Source organism: Vitis vinifera, chromosome 18 (genome assembly GCF_030704535.1).
Source record: "Vitis vinifera cultivar Pinot Noir 40024 chromosome 18, ASM3070453v1".
Classification (NCBI taxonomy): domain Eukaryota; kingdom Viridiplantae; phylum Streptophyta; class Magnoliopsida; order Vitales; family Vitaceae; genus Vitis; species Vitis vinifera.
Window position 1 is genome coordinate 1,563,493 of NC_081822.1, and position 15,740 is coordinate 1,579,232.

General features: G+C 37.1%; 3 protein-coding genes across 3 annotated transcripts; 2 read left to right on the top strand and 1 right to left on the bottom strand.

The window, feature by feature from the left end:
- On the top strand, nucleotides 1-1,307 carry LOC100243759 (uncharacterized). Its single transcript, XM_010665825.3, has 4 exons — nucleotides 1-253; nucleotides 350-432; nucleotides 527-784; nucleotides 998-1,307. The coding sequence occupies exons 1-4, from the start codon at nucleotides 136-138 to the stop codon at nucleotides 1,166-1,168; spliced, it is 630 nt and encodes a 209-aa protein (XP_010664127.1). The 5' UTR covers nucleotides 1-135; the 3' UTR covers nucleotides 1,169-1,307.
- Nucleotides 1,308-6,059: 4,752 nt separating this feature from the next.
- LOC100241982 (phospholipase D delta) lies at nucleotides 6,060-15,496 on the bottom strand. Its single transcript, XM_002284728.4, has 10 exons — nucleotides 14,080-15,496; nucleotides 13,478-13,594; nucleotides 12,195-12,389; nucleotides 11,304-11,585; nucleotides 11,145-11,213; nucleotides 10,833-10,980; nucleotides 10,266-10,414; nucleotides 9,217-9,378; nucleotides 8,207-8,407; nucleotides 6,060-7,546 (listed from the first exon to the last, which is right to left on the bottom strand). Exons 1-10 carry the CDS (start codon nucleotides 15,082-15,084, stop codon nucleotides 7,253-7,255), a joined length of 2,622 nt encoding a protein of 873 aa, XP_002284764.2. The 5' UTR covers nucleotides 15,085-15,496; the 3' UTR covers nucleotides 6,060-7,252.
- Nucleotides 6,110-6,858, top strand: LOC100248911 (plastocyanin). The gene has a single exon (XM_002285868.5). The coding sequence runs from the start codon at nucleotides 6,110-6,112 to the stop codon at nucleotides 6,614-6,616; it is 507 nt and encodes a 168-aa protein (XP_002285904.1). The 3' UTR covers nucleotides 6,617-6,858.
- Nucleotides 15,497-15,740: the final 244 nt, after the last annotated feature.

Below are 15,740 nucleotides of genomic sequence, written 5' to 3' on the forward strand. Positions count from 1 at the left end.
GGGCCGGACTGGCCCATTTTCAGCCCATAATATTTGGGATAAGTAGAATAAAATCCAAAAATCAAAGGGAAAACAGCCAGAACCCCAGGTGAGCAAAGACCAGCTATTCCGTCTATTTTTTTGTGTCATCACGCCATGGAAGCTCTGAGTTCCTCTGCAACAATCATAGCTGCTTCATCGTCATCTCCATCGATTTTCTCCCCAAGGAAAAGAGACTCACCAAGATTCCTTCGAGTCAACGTTTCTCCAAAAGGTAAGATCTCACCACAGCATCTGCCATCATTTCTGATTTCTTTCGTTTTCTTTTCTCTTTTTGTGAAATTAACAATAGAATATGGTTTTGAATCAGATAACGGGAACGATTCCGATGTCCGATCCGAATCGGATGAGTCAAGCTTGGTTCCCATCCTGACGAATCGTACTCTCTCGAAGGTGAGTTCCTGTTAACGAAATCCTGTTCAATTTTTATTTTTATAGTAATTTAGGGTTTATTTTTTAGGCTTATTTTTTTTGGAAATTTTCTTAGGATGCGGCGATGGGGTTGGTTCTGAGTGCGGCGTCGGTGAGAGGTTGGACGACGGACTCTGGTATGGAAGGTCCTTCGGTTCCGGCGGCGGCGGAGGCCCGATCCAGTACGGAGAGGATCTCAACCTTCCCGTGGTCCCTCTTTACCAAATCGCCACGTCGAAGGATGCGCGTTGCCTTCACTTGCAATGTTTGCGGTCAGCGGACCACTCGTGCCATCAATCCTCATGCTTACACCGATGGAACCGTTTTCGTCCAGGTAATTTTTTCTCCCTGTCCTCTGTTTGGTTGATGGGAAAAGATAATAGAAAAATAAAATAAAATCAATATCTTGTTTTATGTTATTTGTTTCCAAATAATGAAAACAACTTGCCTGAATAAAGCATTATGTAAGGCTCAATTGAAAGAGGTTTCTGTTTTCTCAGCTGCAATTATAGTTTCTTATTGTGAATGGCGTGTCCGTGATTTGCAGTGCTGTGGATGCAATGTGTTTCATAAACTGGTGGACAATCTGAATCTTTTTCATGAGATGAAGTGCTACGTGAACCCGAGCTTCAATTACAGTGATCCAAGAGGGGATGTGGGCTTCAAGTATCTTGATATGGATGATGATAATAACAATGACGTCTTTCCTATCTTTTGAGGTGAAAGAATTGCTTATATACTTGTACATTTCCTATATCATACTTAGAAACTGATTTTAATTGCATCTGTAAATATATTGTCACTATTGGTTTACATGGGGTGTTCAATTAATAATTCAGAGTTGGATCCTTTTTAGATGATTTGGGTCACCAGGTTCATTACTTAATACTTGGTTTATATCTGTTTATATTGGAAATAATGTAAGAACTTTGTCCAGCATCCAGGTCCCTCCTAATTTGATGCACTCCTATTTGTTGTGCTTTAGTTCTCATCATTTACAGAAAGATCTTGAGGGGTAAGCTATATGGATTAGGAATTTAACTTTAGGTCATGGCTATATGCATTGGAGTTTTTAATCATTGTCTTTCTTGAAGATATAGAAACTATGTGGATTCTACTTTTGAAGCTCCTAAAGTTGCAGTTTCTAATTCTGTGTTGCAGTTGTAGTGGGTTTTTTTCTTTTGTTAGAAAGTTGGTATTATTGGTACCCAATAAACTATATATTAGATTTAGTTTCATAGTTGGAAGTGAAAATGAAATTTAGATGGAAAGATTGATGACCTGTTATTGAATAGTCTAAAGGGAACAAACCATCTTGTATAACAACACTTCATTGGCTGTGCAAGAAGAACCTGTATTATGCTTGATGAAAATGTAGGGATAATGGAAGAGATGAAACATGGAAATTGAGTAAGATATAAGGTAAAAAGAAGCGAGATTGAATTTAGGGCCTATAATGCTCTTTATCATGAGATCTTCAGTAGTTAGATTCAAGGACCAGTTTCTGTGTGGTTTTGTTCCTTCCAGGCAGTAGTTCAGTTCATTCAACTTGCTGAATCAGAAAATAGGATATGTTATTAAGTATGATCAAAACTGAATGTTCATGAATACTTATTTCTCCAGACATTCAGCTTAATCTCTGAAATGATTTTAGAAAATAGTAGCTTAACCATGAGCATGGTATTATTGAGTTGAAATATGCAACATATAGCTTAGAAACCTATTGTTAAGTGTGGCTGTTGGGGATGTCATTTATGTTTGAATGGTTAAGTTTTCTATCTTTCTTGAGATCCTTGACCTCAGAGGTGTAACATTTAGTGTCCAATAGTGCAAAATTAGAGTTTTCTCTTTTACCAAGAGAAAAGAAAAAAAAAAAAAAAAAAAAAAAAAAGAGCAAAAAGGACAATAAAAAATCCAAACAGTGTTGGCTTGTCCAAAAAATGTATTTGTGTACCTTGCAAAGAAGTCTAAAATAGGTGCCATCTCTAGAATGGGGTTAATAAATTTTTAACATGTACTCACTTGTTATACTTTCCATAATTTTGGGTTGTTTATCTTGATTTGCAGGAAAATACTAAGATCTAAGGTAAGGTAGGTGCTAAATATTTTATTAAAGCTAAAACTTGTAGTGATTATTTAAGCTGACATTTCAGTACTAAATGTGTGTTGGATAAACATGAAGATATCACATAAGTGGTACATGGATTGCCTGTTTAACACAGATATACATAGACAATTAACTGAGCAATCTGTTCCAGATTGATATTCCAAGGATCACGAGGGCCCATACTAACCCATAAACATTTTTTCATCTTTAGAAATGTAGATGTGGGGCAAGTTGCTGCAAGTTTTTTTTGATAAGTAAGCACAGAATTCATTCAAAGAAGGCAAAAAAGCCCCATAGTATACAGGACGTATATAAGGCAGCTAAGACCTTACAAGCAAAAAAAGACCAAAAACTCACCACCCCTTAACTGGAGGCTAACCACTCCAGGAATCCTATAAGGGAATGCAAGTTGCTGCAAGTTGATTCAATTAAGATGCCATTTGGCTGATTCTTTTTCTAGACAGACTCTATCAACAGTTGGAAGAAGTTGTATCCCTGGAAATAAAAAAAGTACTTGGTGGTTTAAGATTAAACAATTGAACATGATAGATTAGAGATGATTTTTTTGAAATCAGATTTTAGTGGTGCCTCTTTTTTTGTTTCCCATTAAGTCCTACTTGATGTAAGACAACCCTAGGATAGTTGTCTACACTCAAATAGGTGGGCTAGGGTTTTTATTTTTTAGGATGTAGGGAGAGAAACAAGGAATCAAGTTTATGGTAGAGAAAAAAAAAAAAAACCTTCTAGAAGTTTTACCTAAAAGAAAATTAATGGAGTTTCACTAAGGATTGCAACACTTGTAATAAAAAAAACATAATATTATTAACATCAATCAATTCTAAAGTCTACTAGGATTCTAATAACTTATTCAAACTTTGATTCTAATTATCTTATAACAATTGACTTTAACAAATGCTAATCCTAACTTGACTCCAACAAATACTAATCCTAATTTAATTTCATTAAATACTAATTTTAATTTAATTCCAAGTTATACTAATCTAACTCTCTAATTGCAACTTGCAACTAATACAAATTCACTACAGGTGGTACTCATTTATCCTTGCTTCAGCCACTAAACATTGTTGTTGAGAATAACATCTGTGTAATCATAGCTAGGAGAAAGCTTCAATTCACTAATTTTTATGTTCCTGGTTGTTTTAGTGCCAATTCTTGGAGTGTACCTACTTTGTCATGAAATTCTTGGTTTCAGCCTTCGTTGTTTACAAATTTCGATATGTGAGGGTAGAAAAAATACATAATGGTTCGACCTTTATTGTGTGAAACAGATGCATGTGTAGAAAACAGAAATTGGGTCTGTGGTGGAGGGCAGGACTTTGAGACGTGTGGTTTAGGTGGTGTATTGAGATGAGGGGGTAGGCGTGGTCCTTATGTCTAAAATATCTTCTACATTTCATTAGAACTGGCTAGGAAAGCAATGCAAAGGAATCTTTTGAACCTCATAATCGTTTAAAAAAACTAGGTCTCCGAAAATGAATTGTTTGTTTCCTATTAAAATATGAATTTCAAGTTTTGCTGTTGGATATTTAAGATCATGCTTATACTTGGAACGGAGTGTAATAGAATATGGTTATGGGAAATCTATCCCATTTCTCGTTTTAGTACTTTCTATGTTTGGATGATTTTAAATTGCAGTCTCATGAAGAGTTTTTTTCCTGTCATTTTCATTTTTATCGTCACTTTTATTCCTAACGCACCAAACGCAGCCCCAAGACACCTGGAGTTGTTAGCGACGAATTTTTATGATAATTTTCGGCTCGGGAAAAAAAATGTGGCGTGAATTTGTGTACGAATAGGGTGAGGAGCTAAAATGAAAAATATTTATTTCCGCTTGATGTTGTTACTCTAATCGGTTTGGCATTGTCTTGTTTCCCTGTCGTATCGTTTCAATTATATATATAATAATAATGAAAAATATTTTTCATAAAAAATGAATTATAAAATGTGTAATATTTATTTCAAGGTTTAAGAGTTGGGGGTCGGGTCACCCTCCCACAGCCGGACGAACCCAGTAACCGCCATCCTTATGTATAAACCCAACTCAGTAACCGTACCGGACAGTTCTTTAATATGTCTAATTTTAGTAGATGATTCTAACGTTCAGGGAAAGATCTCGCCCATTAAGCCTTTATGTGGTTGACCAGAAGTAACCAATGAGATTCTAGCATTTAATTGGACTTTCGCACCTTACTCCATAATAATCTCGTCTGTTTCCCACTCCTCCTATCAGAACTGCATAATGATATAAACGAACAAAAATGACATAAAAGAAGAAAAAACCTTCATTTATCTTTGGGAATTTCCTGAAGTTATTCTGGTTAATTGTTTTTGCAATATCTCCCAAATCTAAGTTAAACAAAAAATAAAAATAGTAAAAGACATAACTGGATGGCTAGGTATTAGGAATTAGGATCAGCATAAATTTGTCCAAGGAATGGCCCGAGAATCTTGCTCGAAGGCAAAGCATTTTTCTTCCTACGATTACCGAGAAACGCGACGCCACTTTTTGTCTCTGTATTGTAGAATCATTGTCTTCGGATTTTTAAATCCTTGATGATGTTGGAAATTATCTCTACTCCATGGACTGGGGAATTTCTTAAAGAAAATAATACGTGGCTTCACCTCGTGCACTCACCCCTTACTTTATAATTCTTTCATATCTTCAAGTTTAATGAGAGATTAATATCCAATGATTGTCTGCTTGGCACTTTCATTATGATTTGATGAATTTGTCCACTTTTCTGTTTTATCATATTTTCTTTAATTGTAATCCATAGCAAGGAGGCGGAGAGGAAGTAAAAGACTCTTAGTTTCAGCATTTGGCATTTTGTAAGAGAGATATTTTGTTGTCCCTATCTATTTATTTTTCTATCCATTTGGTCCAGTGATACAGTTAAATCACAAGAAAGTATTAATAATAATAATAATAATAATAATAATAATTCACGAGAAATCAAATATGTTTTTATTTTGAGTTCAATAAGAATGTTATAATATGTTTAGATATTTTTATTAAAAGAATTTATAAATTTAAAAGGAAAATCTAATAAGGTAATGGTATGTTTTAGCGATTGAGTTTGAATAGGTCTGAAATCAAAATAAAATTCTCAAATTGGAACTTCAAATTCAAATAAAATTATGGATTAACTCTAACTTCAGTTTTTCAACTTCTTAAAGGCACAAACAAACATATATCTAACATCCCCAACTCTAAATCACACAATCAGAGTTGCAAAACCAATCCTCATTGGAAAAATTTTCCACCTCCCACATTCTCAACCTCACATCAGTACAGCCATGCCACGTCAGAGGATAGCATCCAATCCAACCAATAGCAGGCATCCTCTGCAGATAACCCATTTCTCCACCCATCCCATCCTCCTTTATCTCATACAAATACAAACCACACAAATCAAAAAACACCACCTCACCGCAAGTCTTCGCTTTCTATTAAATCATCCCCACACCCTCCTCTTCTTCTGATTTCTTCCCTTGCAACCAGACACACTCACTCAGAGACAGTTGAAGGAAATGGCCATCGTCACCTCCGCCGCAGTCGCCATCCCCTCATTCACCGGCCTCAAGGCCTCCGGCGCAACCATGACCCGCGCTGCCGCCACCGTCAAGACCATCACCGCACCGGCCCCGAGGCTCGTGGCCAAGGCTGCACTGAAGGACGTGGGAGTGGCCGTCGTCGCCACCGCCGCCAGCGCTTTGCTCGCCAGCAATGCCATGGCCATGGAGGTCTTGCTCGGCAGCAGCGACGGAGGCCTGGTGTTTGTGCCGTCGACCATCACCGTCCCCGCCGGAGAGAAGATCACGTTCAAGAACAATGCTGGCTTCCCTCACAACGTTGTGTTCGACGAGGATGAAGTTCCGTCCGGCGTCGACGTATCGAAAATCTCGATGTCCGAAGAGGATCTGTTGAATGCACCTGGAGAAGTGTACTCTGTGACTTTGACCGAGAAAGGTACCTACAGTTTCTACTGTTCTCCTCACCAGGGTGCTGGTATGGTGGGAAAGGTGACCGTTAATTAAGTTAGTTTATATGAATGACGATGAATTTGCAAGGAACATCTCATATGTTTTCTCCTTTTGTTTTGTTTTTGGGTGTATGGTAGCTGTTGTTTGTAATAGAGTTTACCGATCTGAATGAAGGGGTGGGTTGAGAAGATGTATAAGGTGAGAAGTGAGCTCATATTAAATGCCTTTGTGCATTCCAATTTCTTCGTGTAATTGTAGTTCTGTGTGATAATAAACCAAGCTCATCTTATACACCACCTAAGATAAGATATCCCCGCAACCCACAATAACAACTTCCAATAAAAGAATTACAAGAGAAATTCAAAGAATTCAACATTCAGTTAGTAAGAAAATTACAAGGAATGACAACATCCAAAGCAACCCTGTAAGCTGTGGATGAATTGATTCTAATAAGAGCCAATTTTATGAAGACAGATGGGGAGGCTTGGTGGTTAGAGCACTGGAAGGGTGGTATAAGTTCTCTCCCTCTTTTAGTTCCAAAGAGATTACATGGAGATACAAATATGGCAATTAGTAGGGGTCTATGCGGTCATCAAAATACAGAGATGAATGGAGAGGTTATGTACTATGTAGTTAGAGCGTTTCAAACAGAACACATCAAAATACAGAGATGAACGGAGAGGTTATGGACTATGTAGTTAGAGCATCTGGAAGATTACATCGAGTACCAAGCACCTTACCACCAAAGTCAGGAAAAGTCTCATGTCCGGGCAAGGGTCTTACCTTCCCGTCAACATCTACCTGGATGGGATATTTAAGAAGGTGGCCTTGCAATGGGGTGTAAGCATCACTTGTGAACCTCTTCCAGTTCTCTTCAGCCATCTTGTTCACATTCTTCACACAATCCAAGGTTTGAGGCTCCTTGAAACTATTATTTATCATCCCTAGGTGCTCTGCCCACAAGGACATTCTGTACCCGTATATCTGCAAACACATCCCATCAGTTCTATCAAATTATCTCTAAGAGTTCAATTTTTCTAAATCTTTGTGGCTTCGTTTTGAATCACATTGGGCAACAACTTCATTTTCATCTTTTTTTTTTAGAAGATTGTTCTGGTTCAATATAAACAGGCTAAAATGGCACCGCCAACCGGTTGGTGCTATGTGTACATTTTTAGATCCTGTTTGCAACCTAATTCCATTTGGTTGTCCCCTTATAACTGCTTCGTTTATGTTCTTGTTAACCCGCCTAAATCTTATTATATAAATTCAACGGTCTGAATCTTTTATTCGACAGGCATCACTACAGTGCCTTAGTATTTTCCTATCAACGAACATATCATGGATGATTATAAGAGGGAATTCTTAGGGAAACCAAACCAGACAAGAGAAAGTCATAGAAGCTTCCAGAAGACTGGAATTTTCTAAAGTAGTGTGGGCCATTTTAGAATTGGTCTGAAGTTTCTGGAATAGTCTGGAAGGCTCTAGAATACTATGTGGAACTCTCCAGAAAGATGTAGGTCAAGGTGGTTTTAAGGTATTGGTCAGTTGGGCAGGGTCTAGGACATGCGAGGAAGCAAGTACCCAAAGTTTCAATTTAGACTATATAAACAAACAGCACTACTATAAAAAATAACTACAAACCTGGCCATGTGGATGTTTCTTCTTCTTGGCCCAAGTGTGGCGAGGCTGATATGCACCCATAGCTATCTCAGTGTCTCTTGAACCAGCCATAGATCTTTGGTTAATATTGGCAGACCCCAATATCACATACTCATCATCTACTATCATTCCCTTGGCATGTACATAAATCATAAATCGATGAAACTTCTTTGAAGTGGAAACCTGAAAGATTGGTCATGAAAAATTAATTTTTCAATTCTTATTAAATCAAAGATGAAGAATATCATGCTTTAAGTTTATATTGAGTGTTGTAGAACTTCATGTACTTAGACTCTCCCCCAAAATAAATGTTTGAAGAGTTATTTACCAGACAAACTAAAACTCAGTCTTACAGTGTAATGGTGGGACAGAAAAGTTGTATTGCCTACAAGATATATTTTTTACAGTTGATCAGAACGCCTCTATTAAACTGAAGATGCCAGTTTATCATCCCATGCAAGAACATTGAACTACAAAAGAATTAGATAAGCCAAAGGCAACAAATTGACGGGGTGGCTGTTTGATGAAACAAAGGTTAAAAATATACCAGGCCTGAACCATCTTGTGTTTTTGCCTGGTGTCGCATGAACATATATGCTATAATCCAAGTTCCAGATTCCTTTTTTTTTTTCATAACCGACGTTTGTGAATTGATATTGACATACAGCAATCCGAAATGTTAAAACTAAGATGTTGACTGCCAAAAGAACAGATAATTGATATTGATGGCAGAAGGCCAGATCAATTCTGACACTGTGCAGTTAAAAAGCTTATCAGATTCCATCTGAAATGGGCATGGACATTATCTAGACCAACTAATAAAGTGTAAGATGAACAGCATCCCGGAGACAGTTATTCCTAAATGAAACCATAGTTTCACAAAACTTATGAAAATGAAGCAACTCAGAGTTACTAATTTTTTATTTTATTTTATTTTATTGGAAATTAGATGGTCTAACTAGAAGAAAATGAGTTTGAAATTGTATAATTACCCCGTCAGAGGCTTGTGTGTTTGAACTTGACACTTCTTTGGGTGGTTCTTCCCGATTACCAAGACAGTAGAAATTGAGGTAGTCTTGTGGGTGTGCATCCTCAAGTTGCATGGATTGCAGCTCTTGTGCTATAATATCATACATCATTTGCATTGTTTGCCCCTGCAGAAGCAAAATCCCAATCAATATCAAATAGTATGCCAATAATGTTGCCGGATGTGTGTCTCACATAAATCATGTAGTACGGGTAGAACTGGTTCAATGTTTAGAACAAACTACGCCAAGTTATGATTAATAGGGGCAAAATGTCTAATAAAGAGCTTTTATCACAAATATTTAAAGAACATTGGCTCTGATGTAGAAGCGAATTCACAACATTAGAATGTATATACCATGGCTATACATGGCACAATGATGTTTACTCAGAAATCTGAAATAGAGTTTCAAAAATTAATGCAGCAAGAATGCAACTCCATTTTGCTTCTTATAAGATCACTCATTAATAATTAAAAAGGGCCAACCACTAGCTGGAAATCGCAAGTTTTAAAAAGCATATAATGAAAAGACACCTGACAAAAAGAGGTCCAAACCAAGTATATCCATGAAGTAGGATGCATGAAACAAATAGATGAAACTCAAAATACTCAGTGGTCTAAACATATCCCAAAACATCAATAAAATCTAAAAAGGAAAGATTGACATGCCCTACCAAATATTTTGCCCAAGAGAACAAAGATCTAAAGAAATGATTATTACCTGGAAGCTGAAGCTTTATAGTTTATACTTTATAGTGATGTAGTGATATATTGTTTATAATATTACTGATCAATCTAATTTGCTGTATCATAATCATCAGTTTTCATGTTGATCCTGATGATTGGGGTTGGAGTTTCCAGCCCACCAAAAATCACGTCTTCAATTAAAACATGAGATTTGGTACTTTGCTTCTCTATCAGCCTTCTCCACCTTACAGAACACTCACCTTGCACTAACTAACCTCTTATCATCTTCATTGGAAACAAATACATCAAGAATTTGTGTTAACTTACCTGCCAAAACAAAATTTCTTGCACAGAGGCACAGGAGGGGTTGCCCTCAGGCCACATTGGTATGACAACATAAACTGAAAATCTCTCCTTTGCTCTTATCTTACTAGCAATCTTTAGTGCCAACTCCATCGGAATCAGATTATCAGCTCCTGATCATACCAAAAACAGCTTATTTGAGGAAAAAGTTATTGAAAGAATGCTTAAAAGTAAAAAGCAATATGTATAGGTATATATAGTCATACATATAATCATGACGGCTAACTAAACATACACAACATGTGGTAAAGTTTTGAAAAGAGTAGATGCAAGATTCATGATTTTGAATGGAAACATAGTGGTCGCATGTAGTTTGTGGAAAATAGGTATAGACTGTAAAAGCAACAAAGCTACTAAAAAATATAAGAAGAATTTGTGGGATCCTGTCCTAGTGGTATAAAATGAATATCTTCGGATGTAGAAGCTGTATATGCTCAGAGTCATTACAAAGGAGGTCTTCTAGGTTGAGCAACAGAGATACCATGCACAAAGTAAGCATATTATGCAAGTAGTTACTATAGAAGTTTGAACCTGCGTTTTTATAAGATGGCCACGCATAAGAAGATCCAATAAAATACTGATTCTCAATATAGATGAAGTGTTGGGCAGATCTGATTGCCTGGATGTATGCTGTTTGAATGCTCTTGTCTATCACCAAGTTTTTTGCACAGACTAGGTTCTGCATTAAAAGAGGATATCATATAGTTTGCCAATTACCGCGACAGAGAAATACAAAGATTTGATAAGATTGATGTACATCTTAATTATAAGAGTAATATGTCCCTAGTCTTGTATAAATTGAATTTTTCACTTGCTTATTTTATAAATAATATATATAGATACCTGAGCCTCAGCTGAAGGAACATCTTTGGGAAATCCTCTCAAAGATCCTGAATCTATAGATCTAAAGACCTGCAATGTCAAATAACAATCTAAGATTTAGTAACATCAACAAAGGATCAAATTATGGAATGCTTTGGCTAGAAGTGCATACAGATTAACCTGAACATGCCAATTTTCAGGATCATTTTCTTCAGAAACCCATAAGCTAGGATCATCATATGGAACAGATGGGGAAGGGCTAAGTATCCATGAGATGCGCTCTAACTTGATTAAGGCATCTTCATGCCAATGAGTTATCCTTTTGAAACGTCGCCCAAACTCTGACCATTTTGTGGCTTTTCGCCAACGCTGCTCAAAGTTTGTAAGCACGTCATATGCAGCAGGCCCCTCAATTTTGCAATGCAAATCGTGCCATGGTTGCCTTGGACCCTTACTTACTGCCTATTATCACAAAGAAAATGAGAAGAATATTCATTCACAAAAATTAAAGAACATGTTGTATCAGTTCAAGAGACTAAACAGAACATTTGCAACAAATGTCATTGTATGCACTTCTATAATGAGAAATCATGCTATTCCATGCTATTATGGTATTGTTGACATCTAAAATATAAAAAATTCCTTCTACCAACAGATTGGTTTTGGAGGAAAGTTTATGTTCATTTGCAAAGATTTGTTTTTCCAGTGGGGAAAACCCTGCCTGAGCCATTTTCTTCCTTGATTTCTTCTGTATGCACAAGTTGTTAAATTTGTCTCACCAAACAGATTATTAGCATGTGTAGGCAGTATCTGATGAGACTGTTGAGGAAGGAAATGTTAATTCATCAATCTCAAGCAACATTAAAGAGATCTGGTTTGTATTCTCCTTTCATAACTTCACATGATCATGTGTAAAAGGATTTGAAATATATCAAACCTGAATCTGTTTTGCTTTCACGATAAGGAACATAGAATCATGAAAATTCTTATTCACTACTTAATAATGAATATTGGCAGGTAAAGGAAAACTTTGAATACAGAAACATACATTCCAATGAAACAGATACTCACAGAAAATGTTGGATTGTGATAATCATTCTGAAATACAGTGTCAAGATCATGACACAAACGATGTTCGGGTGTATCATAGCGGCCATCACAAAGGTCTAAACCTCCTAGAAAGGCAGTTATCTTCCGGTTATTTCCAGATGCTTGTGTATCCACAATCACACATTTTTGATGGTGTGTAAAGAGCGTGCCAACGACCTTATAAGATGCCAGAAGGAATCATGTCAGAAAATTATGCAGTTTGTTTTTTTTTTTTTTAATTTAAGAAGTAAATGTTATTTTTACAATACTTTATAAGTTTGCTATAGACCAAAAAAATAAATGTATGAGTGGATTTATATATGCAACATGTATGAAGATTGACTACTTCTATATAAACCTTAAGAAGTAGCATCACCATAGCAGATTACTCCCGAGTCCACATACAAATACACAAACACAAGAACAATAGCTTTCCACAAGCAAACTTATCAAAATACACTTATATAAGTTGGAATTCCCAAATGTGAGGTCCACCTCTGCCATCCCACTCTAAATTTATCCAAAATTCAGTATGATTAGAATCTACCATCCCTAATATTCACATACTTTCTAATAATTCCTAAATCCTTTTTAGGGCCTTCACCTACTTAGGAGCACTGCTTGGTGCTGACAAAAATCTTCAATATTCAGTTTATTGATGATAGGAAGTGCTATGGTAAGTTGAAAATTGAAGGAAACCATAAAGACTGGAAGGACATGGATAGCAGTGAAAGAAACATGAATAGAAACTGATAGAAAATAAAAGCCCCATCTGGACCTACCTAGATCATATTTTCCCAATCACTTACTAAATGGGCAACAAGGTTTCCAAATCCCATTCATCATGTTAGATCATATAAAAGAATTGATGTCCATGAGGAATAAACATCGATTCTTTTATATGCTTCATTCAATGAGATTGCATTTGAAAAATATCAGTTGGCCAAGAAAAATCAAGTTTGTAGAGAAGAAACAGGCTTCTATCAAATAGTTCTGTCCAATCAGAGGACAACCAAATGGTAAATTTATCACATTCACTGTATATCTAGACCCTCTCTTTAGCAATTTTAAATTTTCTTTCTGTAAAAGATCATATATTTTATGCTCTTGGCTTTAAGTTAATTACAAAGAAAAAGAAAGTAAATAAAAATGGGTAAAGCTACAAAATGCAGAAGTTTCAAATGAGCAGGATTTTGAGATACATTATAAGGACTAGGATGTGTTAATATTGAACAAAAATTACTGGACCATGGTATAAAGCATGCCTGTTGCTTGAAAATGCTAAGCTTACTGCTGGCATAACGAGGTGACAGCACACAAAGAACAGAAGAGTGCTTGAAAAACTTCCGAGTTTCCTCGTCATGAGTTTGCATCACTCCTACCTGCATCCAAAGCCTGTCATAATAAGATTGAAAATATCTAACTTTAATTTACATCAATAACTACTTATTAAGATAAAATTGTTGTCAACAATGCAACTTTAGGGATTTAAAAACACATTATAGCCAGACAATCTGCCATATTTTCCTGGGATGCATCTACAGATACTAAGATACTGAATAAAGGCTAGATAAGCCCAATAAATCGTCTTTAGTATGGAATCTACTTTTCCAGTTCAGTTTTGATCATAATTTAATTCACTTTTGATCATAACAAAAAGTTTGTTTCTTTAAAGATTTGAATCTAAATTAGAAATTTGCACTGCATCTATCCTATATTGTTTCTGAATTCAGGAAGGGAAACTCGATTCTATGTGCATTAGAAAATATATAAATAGAAGTTTCATGTCCAAAATATATTCAGGGAAAATGCCAAATATGTTAATCCAATAATGTAAGATTAGATTTGTTTCCCGTAGAGTACATACCGTATTAACCAAGAATCTGCTGTGGGAAGTCTTATCATCCCAAACCAACAACAAAACTCTCACCCCTTCTTGAGATTTATACTTGAGCAACTCGCCAAGATTCAAATTGCCACCACTAGGTAAAGGCCTAGTCGGTTCTCGAACTAGCTTCACCTTATGGTACACTGACCAACCCACAATATAGACCAAATGATGAGCCTCCAGGATTGAGTGGCAAATGTCTTCCCAGCATTTCCCGTGTTGATACACCACTCCATCATCCAACTCAAGCTCAGGAAGCATACCGTTGGGAACATGCGCGTCCTGGTAAAGAGTCACAGAGCCGCCTAGCCGCACCGGGAAATAACTCTGTTTAACGCCAAAATGGTCTGGATCGGTGATACCGCGAGTATACAGAGGATTGATCTCGGAAGAAATAAATCTCATTTTTAAATAAATAGCAGAATCAGGCTTCGGCGGTTTGCCGTTGAATCCGAGTATCGGAAACCAATCGGAGATCGAATCACCGGTTCTGATTCTTTCCGCAGACACGGTAGCGGTTCCAATCATGTCAGCGCCGAATACATCGTTGTCTTTCACCTGGAACTCGACGCAGGAGACCGGGTGAGCCAGAGGGATTTTAAGGTGTTCGTTCCACACAGGGTGCTGAGAATTGGAGATGACGCGAGTCCGCGCCACCGTCGCTCCGGCCAGGCAGACGGTGACATAAGGATCGCTGGTAATGATCTTGTGGTGGCGCCCTTTCTTCCTTCCACCGGAGAACGGAGCCCGGCACGAGTCGAAAGCCGTGAAGCACCGCCGAATACGCTCAGACATCAAATCCATATTCGGCAAGTATCGAGCTTCAATAATGTTCAAATCTAAATCACCGTGAAGATACACTATGGTTTCAGAATCATCCGCCATTGTTAAGAATTCAGAGGAGGCAGATGCAGATTCGTAGCCTTGGCTATGACAGGAGAAACCAGCGATTTCCGTTGAACGCGTCTTTGGTTTCTCCGACATAGCCAATGGCGGAGAACCGAAAACGAAGCTCACTGGAGGATCGCGAAATGCAGAGAGATTGGACAACAGAGAGAGATTTTTATATTGGAAAACACGCGGATTTACGTCAAATCCTCAACATATGCTATCGATGCCCAGAACGATTAGCAGGTGAGATAACCACATTTCTATCTACACCAGGCAGTTGCCCAAACAAGACTCCAAAAAAAAAAAAAAACACAGCCTTTTTAAGTCCATGTCTGATCCAACAAAATTGACTTTTTTTAGTAAACCCCTTTAAAATAAAATGGAACAAAAAGGTACTATTCTGATTCATGTTTCTTCATAAAAGTTATTTTTTTAATGGGTTTGACCGTTGATGAAATCACTCCATTCAAATCCAAATCCAAACCCAATTTTATAAAGTCTAGGCTTTGGTTTGAGAGTCGGTGAGGTGGGCTGGGCATGAATGAACCAATTGTACATAATATATAGAAAGTTTTGTCATCAAGACAAAACCCTCCCACGTTATAAAGCGTACATTGCGCAAGTGGTTGCTCGGAATGAATTGTATGAAAGCCAAAATAATTGGGCATGGGCGAATGAGAGGACGATGACTGCATGTTTGACAGTTGGAAGCCACGCGGCGACAAGCGAATGGCTACTTTTGTGGTTTC

What these genes read in the sequence shown, in the direction of transcription:
- LOC100248911 (XM_002285868.5), top strand. Translation starts at nt 6,110, where the DNA reads ATGGCCATCGTCACCTCCGCCGCAGTCGCCATCCCCTCATTCACCGGC.
- LOC100241982 (XM_002284728.4), bottom strand. Translation starts at nt 15,084, where the DNA reads ATGTCGGAGAAACCAAAGACGCGTTCAACGGAAATCGCTGGTTTCTCC. An exon ending in TTAGCATTTTCAAGCAACAG is followed by an intron (nt 12,390 to 13,477) that starts GCATGCTTTATA and finishes GCATCTTATAAG; the next exon opens with GTCGTTGGCACGCTCTTTAC. An exon ending in ACACACAAGCCTCTGACGGG is followed by an intron (nt 8,408 to 9,216) that starts GTAATTATACAA and finishes CCAATCTTTCAG; the next exon opens with GTTTCCACTTCAAAGAAGTT.
- LOC100243759 (XM_010665825.3), top strand. Translation starts at nt 136, where the DNA reads ATGGAAGCTCTGAGTTCCTCTGCAACAATCATAGCTGCTTCATCGTCA. An exon ending in AGTCAACGTTTCTCCAAAAG is followed by an intron (nt 254 to 349) that starts GTAAGATCTCAC and finishes GTTTTGAATCAG; the next exon opens with ATAACGGGAACGATTCCGAT. An exon ending in CGAATCGTACTCTCTCGAAG is followed by an intron (nt 433 to 526) that starts GTGAGTTCCTGT and finishes AAATTTTCTTAG; the next exon opens with GATGCGGCGATGGGGTTGGT.